The sequence below is a fragment of the Coregonus clupeaformis genome, chromosome 36 (assembly GCF_020615455.1).
Source record: "Coregonus clupeaformis isolate EN_2021a chromosome 36, ASM2061545v1, whole genome shotgun sequence".
NCBI lineage: Eukaryota > Metazoa > Chordata > Actinopteri > Salmoniformes > Salmonidae > Coregonus > Coregonus clupeaformis.
Window position 1 is genome coordinate 24,096,951 of NC_059227.1, and position 15,076 is coordinate 24,112,026.

Genomic DNA, 15,076 nt, shown 5'->3' on the forward strand with positions numbered 1-15,076 from the left:
CCAGTGGGTTTGGCGACGAATATGTAGTGAGGGCCAGCCATCGAGAGCGTACAGGTCAATGGTGGGTAGGATATGGGGCTTTGGTGACAAAACGGATGGCACTGTGATAGACTACATCCAATTTGCTGAGTAGAGTGTTGGAGGCTATTTTGTAAATGACATCGCCGAAGTCAAGGATTGGTAGGATAGTCAGTTTTACGAGGGCATGTTTGGCAGCATTAGTGAAGGAGGCTTTGTTGCGAAATAGGAAGCCGATTCTAGATTTAATTTTGGATTGGAGATGCTTAATGTGAGTTTACGGTCTAACCAGACACCTAGGTATTTGTAGTTGTCCACATATTCTAAGTCAGACCCGCCGAGAGTAGTGATTCTAGTCGGGTGGGCGGGTGCAAGCAGCGTTCGATTGAAGAGCATGCATTTAGTTTTATTAGCGTTTAAGAGCAGTTGGAGGCTACGGAAGGAGTGTTGTATGGCATTGAAGCTCATTTGGAGGTTTGTTAACACAGTGTCCAATGAAGGGCCAGATGTATACAAAATGGTGTTGTCTGCGTAGAGGTGGATCTGAGAGTCACCAGCAGCAAGAGCGACATCATGGATATACAGAGAGAATAGAGTCTGCCCGAGAATTGAACCCTGTGGCACCCCCATAGAGACTGCCAGAGGTCCAGACAGGTGCTTCAACAAAGTACTTATTAAAGGGTCTGAATACTTATGTCAATTTGATTTTTCAGTTTTATACATTTGCAAACATTTCTAAAAACCTGTTTTTGCTTTGTCATTATGTGGTATTGTGTGTAGATTGAAGAGGGGAAAAAAACAATGTAATCCATTTTAGAATAAGGCTGTAACGTAACAAAATGTGGAAAAGGTCAAGGGGTCTGAATACTTTCCGAATGCACCGTAGCTTTGTAGCTAAAACCATTTGGACTCTACAGACGTTTTTGTAAAAAGACCCAGCCCCGGGCCCCTTTGGGATCCACCCTGGTCTCACAAACACCACTCTAGCTCAGCCCCCGTCACACAGACTGATAATGGTTGGTATCTACAGATGCAAAATAAATAGACGAATGCAATGGTACACCCCATGTAGCTCAAAGACATGATGTTTAAAGGAGGTTAGTAGTCCAATACGAGCCAGTGTTACAGTGGGACTCATTGGGTTAAAGGGTTGGTAGCATAAACTTAAAGTTAAATCGCTCCGCCATTTCCTGGTTGCTAAAATTCTAATAGTTTGCCTAATTTCAGTTTGTGACAAAACAAGCAATCATTGTACCATCTAAACCGCTGTTAAATATATTTTATATAACCAAAAATATTGTATTTTCAGCTGTTTGAAGCTGGTGTACAAAACCAAAAGTAAAAGATACGAAACTTAAGAACGGGAAGCATAGAAATAGCACACATACGACAGATCTTCTGCTTCTGAGACTTGCTTTCAATGATAATGACATTTATAACTCACATTTCTACATTCATTTGGTCAGGTTGCATCAAAAAATGACATATTGCAGATTTAACTACATGTAACATATGGATTTGCATTAGTACATACATCAAAAGTCCATATGCAAAGTTACATGTCACTTTTCTATTTTTCAAGTTATTATATTAAACTCCAAAAATTCCAAAGAATGCCGAAGTCATATCAGAAAATGTTTTTCCGGGGTGTGATATGGAGGACCCGGCATGCCAGATAATTTCCTATAATGTAAACTCCAACAGAAATAGCTTCAAATGTATAACTTCAAATTTTACCAAATCATTTGCACTCATGACTACTGGTTTCAATTTAATTTTCAACCAATTTACAAGCAAATAATTTATGAATGTACACTACCGGTCAAAAGTTTTAGAACACCTAGTCATTCAAGGGTTTTTCTTTATTTTTACTATTTTCTACATTGTGGAGTGATAGTGAAGACATCAAAACTATGAAATGACACATATGGAATCATGTAGTAACCAAAAAGTGTTAAACAAATCAAAATATATTTTATATTTGAGATTCTTCAAATAGCCACCCTTGATGACAGCTTTGCACGCTCTTGGCTTTCTCTCAACCAGCTTCACCTGGAATGCTTTTCCAACAGTCTTGAAGGGTTTCCCACATATGCTGAGCACTTGTTGGCTGCTTTTCCTTCTCTCTGTGGTCTGACTCATCCCAAACCATCTCAATTTGGTTGAGGTCGGGGGATTGTGGAGGCCAGGTCATCTGATGCAGCACTCCATCACTCTCCTTCTTGGTAAAATAGCCCTTACACAGCCTGGAGGTGTGTTGGGTCATTGTCCTGTTGAAAATCAAATGATAGTCCCACTAAGACCAAACCAGAAGGGATGGTGTATCGCTGCAGAATGCTGTGGTAGCCATGCTGGTTAAGTGTGCCTTGAATTCTAAATAAATCACTGACAGTGTCACCAGCAAAGCACCCCCACACCATAACACCTCCTCCTCCATCCTTTACGGTGGGAAATACACATGCGGAGATCATCCGTTCACCCACACCAGTTGGAACCAAAAATCTCAAATTTGGACTCCAGACCAAACGACAAATTTCCACCGGTCTAATGTCCATTGCTCGTGTTTCTTGGCCCAAGCAAGTCTCTTCTTCTTATTGGTGTCCTTTAGTAATGGTTTCTTTGCAGCAATTCGACCATGAACACAGTCTCCTCTGAACAGTTGATGTTGAGATGTGTCTGTTACTTTAACTCTGAAGCATTTATTTGGGCTGCAATTTCTGAGGCTGGTAACACTAATGATCTTATTCTCTGCAGCAGAGGTAACTCTGGGTCTTCCATTCCTGTAGCGGACTTCATGAGAGCCAGTTTCATCATAGCGCTTGATGGTTTTTGCAGCTGCACTTGAAGAAACTTTAAAAGTTATTGAAATGTTCCGTATTGACTGGCCTTCATGTCTTAAAGTAATGATGGACTGTCGTTTCTCTTTGCTTATTTGAGCTGTTCTTGCCATAATATGGACTTGGTCTTTTACCAAATAGGGCTATCTTCTGTATACCACCCCTACCTTGTCACAACACAACTGATTGGCTCAAACGCATTAAGAAGGAAAGAAATTCCACAAATTAACTTTTAACAAGGCACACCTTTTAATTGAAATGCATTCCAGGTGACTACCTCATGAAGCTGGTTGAGAGAATGCCAAGAGTGTGCAAAACTGTCATCAAGGCAAAGGTTGGCTACTTTGAAGAATCTCAAATATAAAAACTTTTTTGGTTACTACATGATTCCATATATGTTATTTCATAGTTTTGATGTCTTCACTATTATTCTACAATGTAGAAAATTGTAAAAAATAAAGAACAACCCTTGAATGAGTAGGTGTTCTAAAACTTTGGACCGGTAGTGTATTGTTACAAATCAACTTGCAAGCCAACTATCCTGCCAACGTTAGCCCTACCAGCCTGCTAACGTTAGCCCTACCGTGACGTTAGCACTGCATGAGTCTGCCAGTTGCTATCAACACCTAGCTTACAGCAACATTAAAGTAAACCAACGTTTTGGAAATCCATAATGCCATCTAACCAGTTATCAAAGAATGTTATCAAAGAATGTTAGCTCTATGCAGTTATATTACCCAGCAAGCTAGCGTTAGCTATTTAGCCAACTAGCTATTAGCCGAGCCAGCCTAGCCAACCACCACGGTTATGGTAGGCAAGCCAGAGGCCAACAACTGGAGACCAGCAAGAACACAACTAACAACACAACTAAAACATAACCGCAGATCAACAGCAAAGAGAGAGAAGAGACTTACTGATTGATGGCTGGGGCCAATCCGATGGTAAAACTTTTAAAAGAGTGCAGGCTGAGTTAGCTACCTAAGCGAGGGGCAGGCGGGCGCTTCACTGGGCAAAGGGAGAGTCAGTGAGGGAAATCCAATGGCTAAGAAAAATCCAAAATAGATGGATTCCAGATGTCAGCTAGTGCGCTAGCACTAAGCCAAGGTGGGAAAAGTTAACAAAACAAAAGGAGTACAAACAAGGTACTATACAATTAGAGCAAGCAGGAATGATTTTCTCTTTCGTTTTGAGCCCACGGCAAGAAGGCAGTAGAGCCTGCAGTGCTAACGGGTTCCCACTAGATAACACAGCCACAAGGTCAGGGAAGAGCATATGGATGCTAACATTAGCCAGCTTGAGCTAGCTAACGAGCTAACATACGAACTCGGTAGCACAGAGTAGATTCTCCATATGACATTGAGAAATAGTGCATTGTGGGTAGTTTAGAAGATATCCAGAAATAAGTTGATAAATAAGTAATAACCCAAAAACATAACAATGTTTGTAGTTATAGTTTACCAGATCGTAACTACAACTAAGTTACTAAGTCTTTGACCACACTGTGTTGTTACTTTGGTGAGTAAAAACTCAAGCTTCCTACCCTTTAATGAGAATGTGTTCCAAGTCCACTTCTCTGATAGAATACTGCTGATGTAGCCAGTGACTGGAGAAGAAAGATAAGTGTGTCGTGTTTTGACGTTGTGTTTGTGGTATGTGTGTGTGTCTCAGGGGGAGGATGAGACGGCTTTGCGGCAGTGTTATGAAGGAGTACAGAGAGACAGCGAAGTGATACATGTCAGAGACACAGTGCTGCTGCGCTCCGGTCCGAGGAAGAAGTCCCTGCCCTACGTCGCCAAAATATCGGCGCTCTGGGAGGACCCCAAATCTGGTGAGAGAGAGATAGCAGGATGTCTGAACCTGTTGTTGGGGTATAATAGATGGCTGTGTGTGTGTCCCAGCTAGCACATAACGTTCTGAGAACCATATGTTTCTTAGAGGTTGGTGAGTGCTTGGTTGTCCTATGGTTATTTTGCATATAACCTTCCTGCAACTTTCTGGGAATGGTGCAGGATAGTTGCTTGGCTTTGGAACATTCTCAGCACATTTAAGGAACTTTGCCCCCCAAAAATATATATATATTGGTATTTCATTACTTTAACAGAACGTTTCCTAAAAGTTCAAACATGGTTACATTTAATTTCAATTTTGGTAATGTTCTAGGAACGTTCTCCAACTGGTTTGGCATTGGGAATGTTCTCATAGTTAAGTTAAAACGTTAAGAAACAATGTTCTTCTGTGGGAATATCAGTACTTCAGCATAATGTTTCCTACAGGTTTCCTCGTGGTTGGTTGTATTTAAGGTCATGTTCTCAAGTTGTTCTGAGAACATTAAGAAAACGTTCCATAAAAACAACAAGAAAACTTTAGTAACGTTGTGAGAATGTTCTAAAAATGTTATTTAAAAACATATACATTCCATTCTCAGTATCAACAAAACTCTCTATCTTGTTAAGTGTTCTCAGGTTTGTTGGCCGTGCCCACTAATTGGCCACACCTGATCTTAATGAGTGCTTGTTTCCTTTGAAATTGGGTCTGTTTGAATAGACTAATATGAACAGCTTTGTATGTGTAAAAAAAACATGGCATGTTAGCTCCATCCTGGTGGCATAGTGGACTAATTCCATGGATGGAGAACAGAAGATTATAGGTTCGAATCTCACTGATGCCTTGTCACAATAAAACGTGTTTGTATGATTAATGCCTAAGGAAATTAATTTCCATGTGTCCTATCTGTGCTTGGCGTTGAAAATGTTTAACGCAAAATAAGCTAGCAGTGTTATTAAAAGTCTTATTGAAACATTCAGTGAAAGTTTTAACGAAGTCGTTCAAAAACCTCCAAATAACCTTTAATAAAACCTCCCAGGAAAACTTTCAAGGAACCAGAGTAAAAGTTTCTGGGGTGTGTGTGTTTGTGGTTGTTGTAGGCTGTGAATGGTTGTTTGTGTCTGCTGGCTGTGGTGTTATTTGAGGACCATTGTTTGTCTGAAATGCTGCTTATGTCTGGCTGGTGAGAGACTGCTCGTATTTGTGTGTGTGTGCTGTTGGTTGGCAAAGCTGTACCTTTATTCCTCTGTGGTTGTCTCTGTGTGTGTGTGTGTGTGTGTGTGGTGCGTGCGTGCGCGCCTGTGTGTTTATGCGCGCCTGTGTGTTTTGACCGCGTGTGTGTGTGTGTCTCCTCTGCTCAGGAGAGCTGATGATGAGCCTGTTCTGGTACTATCGACCTGAACACACACAGGGAGGCCGAGACTCCAGCATGCACTGTGAGGTGAGGACAACTCTCTGACTCCACGATAGGACAACTCAACTCAACTATGGCTCAATCTCAGAAGTCTAAAGAGGCGTCTCCTCATCTCCTTTGCTTCATCGCAGTAGTCTGAAGTGGCTTCCTCTCTTCAATCTCATCTCCTTACCTTTGATTGTGTGGTGATTTGATAATTCTATGTCTGTTTCTCACCATTCAGAAAGAGATTTTTGCCTCTCGGCATCAAGACGAGAACAGTGTGGCCTGCATCGAAGAGAGATGCTATGTTCTCCCACTAGCACAATACTGTAGGTAAGAAACCACACAAACACACACTGAGAGAGACCATGTATCCATAATTAACACTGTAGGTGAAACTCCTCGCCGTTTGCTGTTAGCTTTAGTCCAATGCAGAGGGTAAGATGTCTCTCAATTAGCACCACTTGCTATCTAGGCATTCTTTAGCAGGTAATATCACATCACTGACACTAGAAGTGCTCTAAGGGAGAGGCACCTCACTGTAGCATGGTCAATTGACTAGAGGTATAAAGTAAAGGAAAAAAGAGAAGAAAAAATGAAGATTCAAAACTCACTTTAATTTTCCATCTATAGATTTTGTGCCTTAGTGAAGCGGCGTGCGGAGGGTGCGCCACCTGGCTCTGCCAGAGTGGTCCCCTGCCCCTCGGACTTCGACCCCCCCAACCACCGCCAGGTTCCCGCCAACACCGACCCTGAACTGGTGTACCTCTGCCGCCACGTCTACGACTTCCGCTACGGACGCATCCTCAAGAACCTGCAGTAGGGGGCAGCAGAGGACACTCAAACACACCCACACACACCCCTAGTGGAGCAAACACACTCCTACACATGGGGCTGAAGGATGAGAGAGGGAACCCCTGAAGTGTTTTGGGGGGACCCCTGATTGACCCTTGACCCCTGATAGGCACTCGGGTCAACTGGAGGGAGGGAGGCTGAAGGTTCAAGTACTGGAGGGGGACCACTGATATCTGAGTGGGTACCTTAGCCCCCCATACAACTGTACGTAGGGAGCTGAAGTTTTGGCCCCCTCAACTGGAACTATACCGGCTTGGAGAGAAGGGAGAGGTGGATTCTTTCACAGAGATCTGTTCCTCCACATCACTTAAAGAGTTAATGGTCCTGGTTACCATGTCCTGCTATACCATGGGCATCAACAGCCGTGTTGGTGACCTAACAAGAAGAGGAGCTGCGCTACCAGAGTGATACTGGGCTCATCATGTCATTGTTTTGATGTTAGAGCCTGACCTGATGTCAATGTTCTTCTTCTTAATTTGTGTTTGTCTCTGAAGCAGCTGTGATCGAGAGGGCACTTGCAGCTTACACACACACACACACACACACACACTGAGGTTTTTATATCCCTGGCGTGTGTCAGAGTGTGATGTAGTGGGTGTGTGTGTTTTCAGTCTGTGGGCTGCAGTGAAACCACAGGTGCAGGTTCACAAAGGATCGCAGTAACCAGAAAAGTGTTAAACAAATCAAAATAGATTTTAGATTTTAGATTCTTCCAAGTAGCCACCCTTTGCCTTGATGACAGCTTTGCACACTCTTGGCATTCTCTCAACAAGCTTCACCTGGAATGCTTTTCCAACAGTCTTGAAGGAGTTCCCACATATGCTGAGCACTTGTTGGCTGCTTTTCCTTCACTCTGCGGTCCAACTCATCCCAAACCATTTGAATTGGGTTGAGGTCGGGTGATTGTGGAGGCCAGGTCATCTGATGCAGCACTCCATCACCCTCCTTCTTGGTCAAGTAGCCCTTACACAGCCTGGAAGTGTGAAGGGTCATTGTCCTGTTGAAAAACAAATGATAGTCACACTAAGCGCAAACCAGATGGGATGGCGTATCGCTGCAGAATGCTGTGGTTGCCATGCTGGTTAAGTGTTTCTTGAATTCTAAATAAATCACTGACAGTGTCACCAGCAAAGCACCATCACACCTCCTCCTCCATGCTTCACGGTGTGAACCACACATGCGGAGATCATCCGTTCATCTACTCTGCGTCTCATAAAAACACGACGGTTGGAACCAAAAATCTCACATTTGAACTCATCAGACCAAAGGACAGATTTCCACCGGTCCAATGTCCATTGCTTGTGTTTCTTGACCCAAGCAAGTCTCTTATTATTATTGGTGTCCTTTAGTAGTGGTTTCTTTGCAGCAATTCGACCATGAAGGCCTGATTCACACAGTCTCCTCTGAACAGTTGATTTTGAGATGTGTCTGTTACTTGAACTCCGTGAGGCCTTTATTTGGGCTGCAATTTCTGAGGCTGGTAACTCTAATGAACTTATCTTCTGCAGCAGAGGTAACTCTGGGTCTTCCTTTCCTGTGGCGGTCTTCATGAGAGCCAGTTTCATCATAGCGCTTGATGGTTTTGATGACTGCACTGAAGATTGACTGACCTTCATGTCTTAAAGTAATGATGGACTGTTGTTTCTCTTTGCTTATTTGAGCTGTTCTTGACATAATTTGGACTTGGTCTTTTACCAAATAGGGCTATCTTCTGTATACCAACCCTACCTTGTCACAACACAACTGATTGGCTCAAATGCATTAAGAAGGAAAGAAATTCCACAAATTAACTTTTAACAAGGTACACCTGTTAATTGAAATGCATTCCAGGTGACTACCTCATGAAGCTGGTTGAGAGAATGCCAAGAGTGTGCAAAGCTGTCATGAAGGCAAAGGGTGGCTACTTTGAAGAATCTCAAATATAAAATATATTTTGATTGTTTAACACTTTTTTGGTTACTACATGATTCCATGTGTTATTTCATAGTTTTGATGTCTTCACTATTATTCTACAATGTAGAAAACAGTAAAAATAAAGAAAAACCCTTGAATGAGTAGGTGTCCTAAAACTTTTGACCGGTAGTGCAAAAAAATTATTTTAATTTCGGAAATATCTTCCGAAGTATTCCCACGAATAAAAAGAGACGTGATCCTTATTATAAATTATTATAATTATGTTCCGGCCCCCGACCATCCGCTTGGACAAAAATCGTCCCGTGGCAAAATCTAGTTGCCTAAGGGAAACACTGAAGTGGAATACTCGCCTTCCTCTCTCCTGCTTTGTGAGAACAGAACACAACACTCTAACCTTCAGCTCTAGCAAAGTCTCAAATCATACCCTATTTCCCATATAGTGCACTACATAATAGAGAATTGTATAGGGCTTTGGTCATAGACAGGGCACTATATGGAGAATAGGGTAATTTGAGATCCCGCCTACCCCCTTTTTTCTGTTCCTAAATGAGGACTGTCGCTGTGCTTTTGTCGAACGGTCCAATTGAGAGCCCCCTTACTGGAGAGACTAACACCTTTCCGGCTCTGCATTGGCCTATCAAAAGGAGGGTTGTTGATGATGTCAGTGCCCACCTCTCTGGAGTGTTCAAAAGGGTGAAATGTTCCAGAATGTTCAAATGGAAATGTAAGGTATTGAAGACACCATTGCTTATTATACATGTCTAGCTTAACTTTCTGTAACATTGCACCCTCCTGAACGTGACCCTGTTGTTCCCCATAACTTGCCTTATGACTTGCAGGTAGAGCTTAAGGCAGCTAGTCTCACCCCATAGAAATTGGATGAGTAGAATGGACAAAGTCAAAATCCACAGACAAAATCCACATCCATTTAATCCGGTTCACCCAATATGTGAGACAAAACACAATTTGCCATTGTTGTTTGTGTAGAACACTGAAAATGCTCATGGATTCCGAAGGAAAAGCATCAATTCATTCAACATTCCAACATGGGACATCCAATATGGCCGCTGATCCACATGTAGTGGAACGTTGTCCATTCTACTCATTCTAATTCTATTCCCCGTCCCTTTCCACCCTTTGAAGCTCCGCCCTCCAAGATAAACCAAAGGATGTCAGAAAGCAGAGCACCACCCACCACTCCTTTCCTCCTCCTCCTCCTAGTCTTCTCCTCACTCCTCTTCTCTCGTCTCCTCTTCCCCTCCCTTGTTAGATTGCACTAATCCATTCCTTAATTAGAAAGTCTATGATTGTGTTCTGATTTATGTTCAGCTACTAATATATTATATTATAACGGGAGACAATACTGTGTATTATTACTGTCTGTGTGCTTAGTAGAGAATTGAAACTAAGGCTGTGTCATGGCAACTTTATCAATGCATTACTACTTTATGTGTTTTACTATTAGAAACATCCGCCAGCATACTATCTATGTGTTACTTCAGGGGTGGACTACCTTACTCTTAGCGAGCTACTGGGTATGGAGGCTTTCACTCCAGCTCTGCTCTAACAACTGATTAGTAGAATCAGGTGTGTTAGTTGGAGGAGGGCTGGAGCAAAAGCCTGCACCCCCAGTAGCTCTCCAGGATCACGGTTGGCCCTGGTCTATATGTTATCTGATATCCAACCAACCTGTCATATCCATCTAATGAAATAATATGTACGATGATAAATCATTCCTGTAGATCGTGGATCCACACTGTTATTATTGGTATTTATCCACACTGGTATTATTGGTATTTATCCACACTGGTATTATTGGTATTTATCCACACTGGTATTATTGGTATTTATCCACACTGTCCAGGTGGTGCAGGTATGAGTTGGCATATTGGTGTAACTCGCTGTGCGGAATGATGTAATGTGATGTTTCAGAGGATTGGGTTGGAATCTCAGAAAAATGTCTTTTTGATACACGTTATTGAGATGTGTTGGTTTTTTAACCACAATCATTCAACATTGCCTTGTAACCTCCTGCAGAAGTGTCTGACTGAGTTGGTACTATTTAATAGGAAAGAGAACCTTGGATTGCTTTCTTACTGTTCTATTGCTGGACTTCGCGCCTAATCTGCAAAGTTTTGAATAATACCCAAAAGCCATCTTAAACTTTCTCCATTCTAACAGTTTGAATCATACCCCAAAATAGCGACTAAACAAAGCTTGTATATGAAAAATCATATATAAGTTTAAATTGAAAAATGATCAATAGGCATTTTCTTCCTATTGGTGCTCGGATTGTAAAAAATAAAATAAAAAATAAAAAAGTTATATATATTCTCCTACTTTACAATTTCTCCTTATCGAAAATATTTTATGTCAATTTCTTAAGATGGCATATGCAATATATTTTTCAGAGGGACTATTTTTGACAAATGCGTGTGTAAATCGAGGAAGAAAAACATTTTTTAATTTCATTTTAGATTAGTTTTGGATTTGAATCACAAGTCAGACGTTTAAATTTGACCAAAAACCAGGAAGAACAGAAATAAGAACAAAAATGGGCAGGGTTACGTTTTGGTTCATTTCTGACTATAAGGGTTGGAACAAGATATCTGAGGTCCCTACCTGAGAGAATTTGGTTACATCCTAATTTACAGTCCAGTATTTACCTGGTATTTACTTTGAATTTGCATGGTAAAATAGTCGTTAGTTACCTAATAATTACATTTTAGTTTCTTAGGATTAATTGGAAAGTATAATTTGGTACCAGATAGGTTCCATTTGTTACCACTTAATTTCCTTACGAATACTAGATAAATACCAGCTAAATGAAAACTAGATAAATACCAGCTAAATAGAGTTTTATGAAATATTAAGTGTACATATCTGAATCCTGACCTTGTGGCCCCTGACCCTCTGTACACAAGCAGACAGCCATTGCACAGTGCTGTAGTAGTATTTTTGTCAGACCTGTAGCTGGGTCGTTCCAACAATTCGGTGCCTTTTGAGAAGTGTAACTTGGTAAAAACAAAACGTTTCGCCTAATTTTAACATTATGTCATAAAGAGCACATGTTCATATTAATAAAAACATGTTTCCCATCTCAAGAAGTTAAATAACAAAAATGACTATAGAAAGTGCCTATTAAGTGCCAAATAAAGTAACAGGGTTGACGATTTCATCTTAAATCAGCCATCAATCCCCTCGTGACAGGGGGAATGGAAGCTTGTTGTGTGAAAAGGGGAGTGGCAATTCAATGCAAGCTTCACAAAAAAATGACATTGCTAAAAGATTTCTAGCCTGTCTATCTATGGGTAACAGGGTTGATGTGTTATGCTCAGAAAATGGCCAAAAAAAGTAGAACCAGCTCACCTGCTTTTACACTATTAGATGTTCAATGTGTCTTTTTTTTATATATATATTTAAAAAGGAATAGTTTCACCATATTAACAACAAGAGTTCAATACACTTAACAGGGTTTACCTTAAAATGAGGGACAGATGTAAATTAATATCTAATCACATTAAATAATCTTCCGAAATGACTTTGTCAAAGCAACAAAATAACTAGGGCTTTACAATGATGGTGAAACTTGGAGAAATGTTTGGATTAAGTGGGTTGAAATCTTCCTAGAAGTGTCAGGGTTGATGGAGGGACATGTCAAAAATGCTGAATTTTGGCACTTTAGCAAGTCTTTATTCATATAAAAAAATCTGATTTATTGAATTCTCCGTGTGGTCTATATTAAAGGGCACTTCATTTAATATAACAGGTTTTTTAAATGCAATATTCGTGCACAATATCAACTTAAAATATCAAAGGGACGCAAAAGGCACCCATTCGTGGAACGACCCAGCTGATTATAATATTTAAAAAAGAATAAAGCAATATTTAAATGGGGTAAACAATACAATATATAAAGATTTAAATTTAACTTATTTGGAAAATATGTTTAATTAATTTGAGAATTTTTTATTTTCTTTTTATTAGTAACTTAAGAGTTATCAAGATGAAACTATTGGATGGAGATACACAGAGGTTGTAGTACTTTGTTTCTAGCTAGCAGTGTACATGGCTGTTTCTGTAACAATGCTAGTGGCAAGCCCAGGTTGGCAACCACAGAAACAGACTGGCACCAGAGCTAGTTTCTATCTAGAGATGGAACTTGGCCTCGGGTGAAGAAGACCAAACCACATCCTGACACAAAGTTAGGTTAGGTAGAAGTTACACTCTATACAGTGATCCAGGATCAGATACTCTATTTCCTCATCCCCCTTTATGGTTAAGGTTAGGATTGGGAGTGTAGGGTGAGTCTAAGCTGATCCTAGATCTGTGGTTGAGGGAGTGAAACGTCTACCTGTAGCCATCCTGGCTGACCTTAGGGTTTGACGTCTGGGAGGTTGCCGTTTTAACAGGTAACCCTCCCCTCATTGATCTGTCCAATTAGAGGACAGAGTCACTCTACACCAGGCGTCCTGGCTCTAAGGCAGGTGATCCTTGTCCTTCTGCGGAGGTGTTCCATCTTGTGGGGTTTTGCTGCTGATATTTTCTGTTACGTCATAAATTGAAATCACATTGTTTTCTTATGGGGAGATTCAGATGAGAGGGTTGAGGTACAGACTTGACCCACCATGGCTTTACTCCCAGATGTGCATTTACAGTACTGAGCCCCTAGAGGGCGCCACATAGGCTGATCTGGTGTCCAACTGACAACTTCAGAATAGTACACCCTGACTATGTCCCAAAGCTCTTTAACGTTTCCTTTCCTCGTGGCCTTTTGTTTAGGTCACTGATGAGGGGGAAATTATATAGGATATGTTTCTCATTTGTCAAACATTTAAAGGCCTATTGTAAGTCGCTCTGTATAAGAGCGTCTGCTAAATGACGAAAATGTAAATGTAAAATGTAAAGGGAAGTGAGGAAAGGAGATGGTATATTATGTTTGGGCTATTGGGACATAGTCATGATATGTCAAGTGTACGTATTGTTGCCATGGTGACATGGGTCAGACGTTCCTGACCTCTGATATCCACCATTCCACTTCTCACTGACCCAGGAAGTGTTTTTATCTCGCCACCAATCAAATCGAATCACCTGACAAATGCCTGAAACTCGGCTTTTTGTGTTCTTCTGTATTACTGCTAAATGTTGGCATATATTTTGATATATTTAAAAATGGAGGATCTAAAAGTCTAGATATTTTTGGAGTAGAGAAAGGATGTGTGTATCAGATAATTGTGTCACTTTGTCATGCTCTCTGAAAATCTCTTGGATTCTTGTGAAGAATTCTAGCATCCTTGCGATTTAATGTTCCATTGACAGACTATTTATAAAGTTTAAGTCCTTTGTGAAAAAAAAAAAAATTGGTCTGTCTTTTAATCCAATTCTGGTGTATGTTCATTAGAAATGTGAATGCAAAACTAACAATCTGATGTTTGGGTGTGTGAGTGTCGGTGTGTGAGTGTCGTCATGGCTCATGGTATACTGGTATGTTAGTTGCAACCAACGACCACAAGGAGTCAGTTATACTACAGGCTTTGGCTTTCTCTCTTTCCTCGGCCCATCTTTGTACGTTGCTTATCCCAGCTCATGGCATTAGGAATGTCCAGTGCTCTGAGTGGCCAGACGCTAGCACAGCACACCTACTGATGTCTATTACACAGACAGAATTACAGACTCACTGACAGTACAGACTTCCAGAGGGACCACTGACAACTCAACAACTCCAGCAGGCTCTCACATTTGTTTTTACACTTCAAACATTAAAGAGATTCTTTGGTACTTTTGTTTACTTTTTAGTCAGTAGTTCTAAAAGTAGCACTCATGAGCCAAAAGTGGTCCCCGAAAATTGCGTACTACGTCACATAGGTGCAGATATGTGCACCACGTCATTGTTCTCTCTCTCGCTTTGCTGTGTGTGCATCTTGCTAGCTGTCGCTCAAATGGCGAGTGGCTAAAGCTCATTGGCTAGAACTCAAATTGCTATGGGGCTGCCCTACGTGGGGGAAAATGGAGGGAAAATGGCACGTCACAGCTTCCAGTAAAACACTTGCTTTCAAACTAGGGATTTTGTGGATAATTGAGATAAGACAGTAATTCTGCTGATTATGCATGAATAGCCTACCCATTGACACATACAGCCTAAAGCCGGAGGTTTAAAAAATACTTTCCGGAGCATGTCTTTAATAGCAGGGAGGACGGACAGGGACCAGAAATCGTTCCGGGTATTTCTGAA

The 15,076-nt window shown here is 41.1% G+C and overlaps 1 protein-coding gene across 1 annotated transcript in view; it reads left to right on the plus strand.

Annotated features, from left to right (window-relative positions):
• Positions 1–7,599, plus strand: part of LOC121552800 (bromo adjacent homology domain-containing 1 protein-like) — a 66,547-nt gene extending 58,948 nt beyond the window's left edge. Inside the window, exons 5-8 of the mRNA XM_041865844.2 lie at positions 4,524–4,683; positions 6,041–6,120; positions 6,317–6,408; positions 6,709–7,599. Of these exons, the coding sequence (XP_041721778.2) occupies positions 4,524–4,683; positions 6,041–6,120; positions 6,317–6,408; positions 6,709–6,898 (522 nt within the window). The 3' untranslated portion in view covers positions 6,899–7,599. The remainder of the gene's footprint in view (positions 1–4,523; positions 4,684–6,040; positions 6,121–6,316; positions 6,409–6,708) is intronic.
• The last annotated feature ends 7,477 nt before the right edge of the window (positions 7,600–15,076 follow it).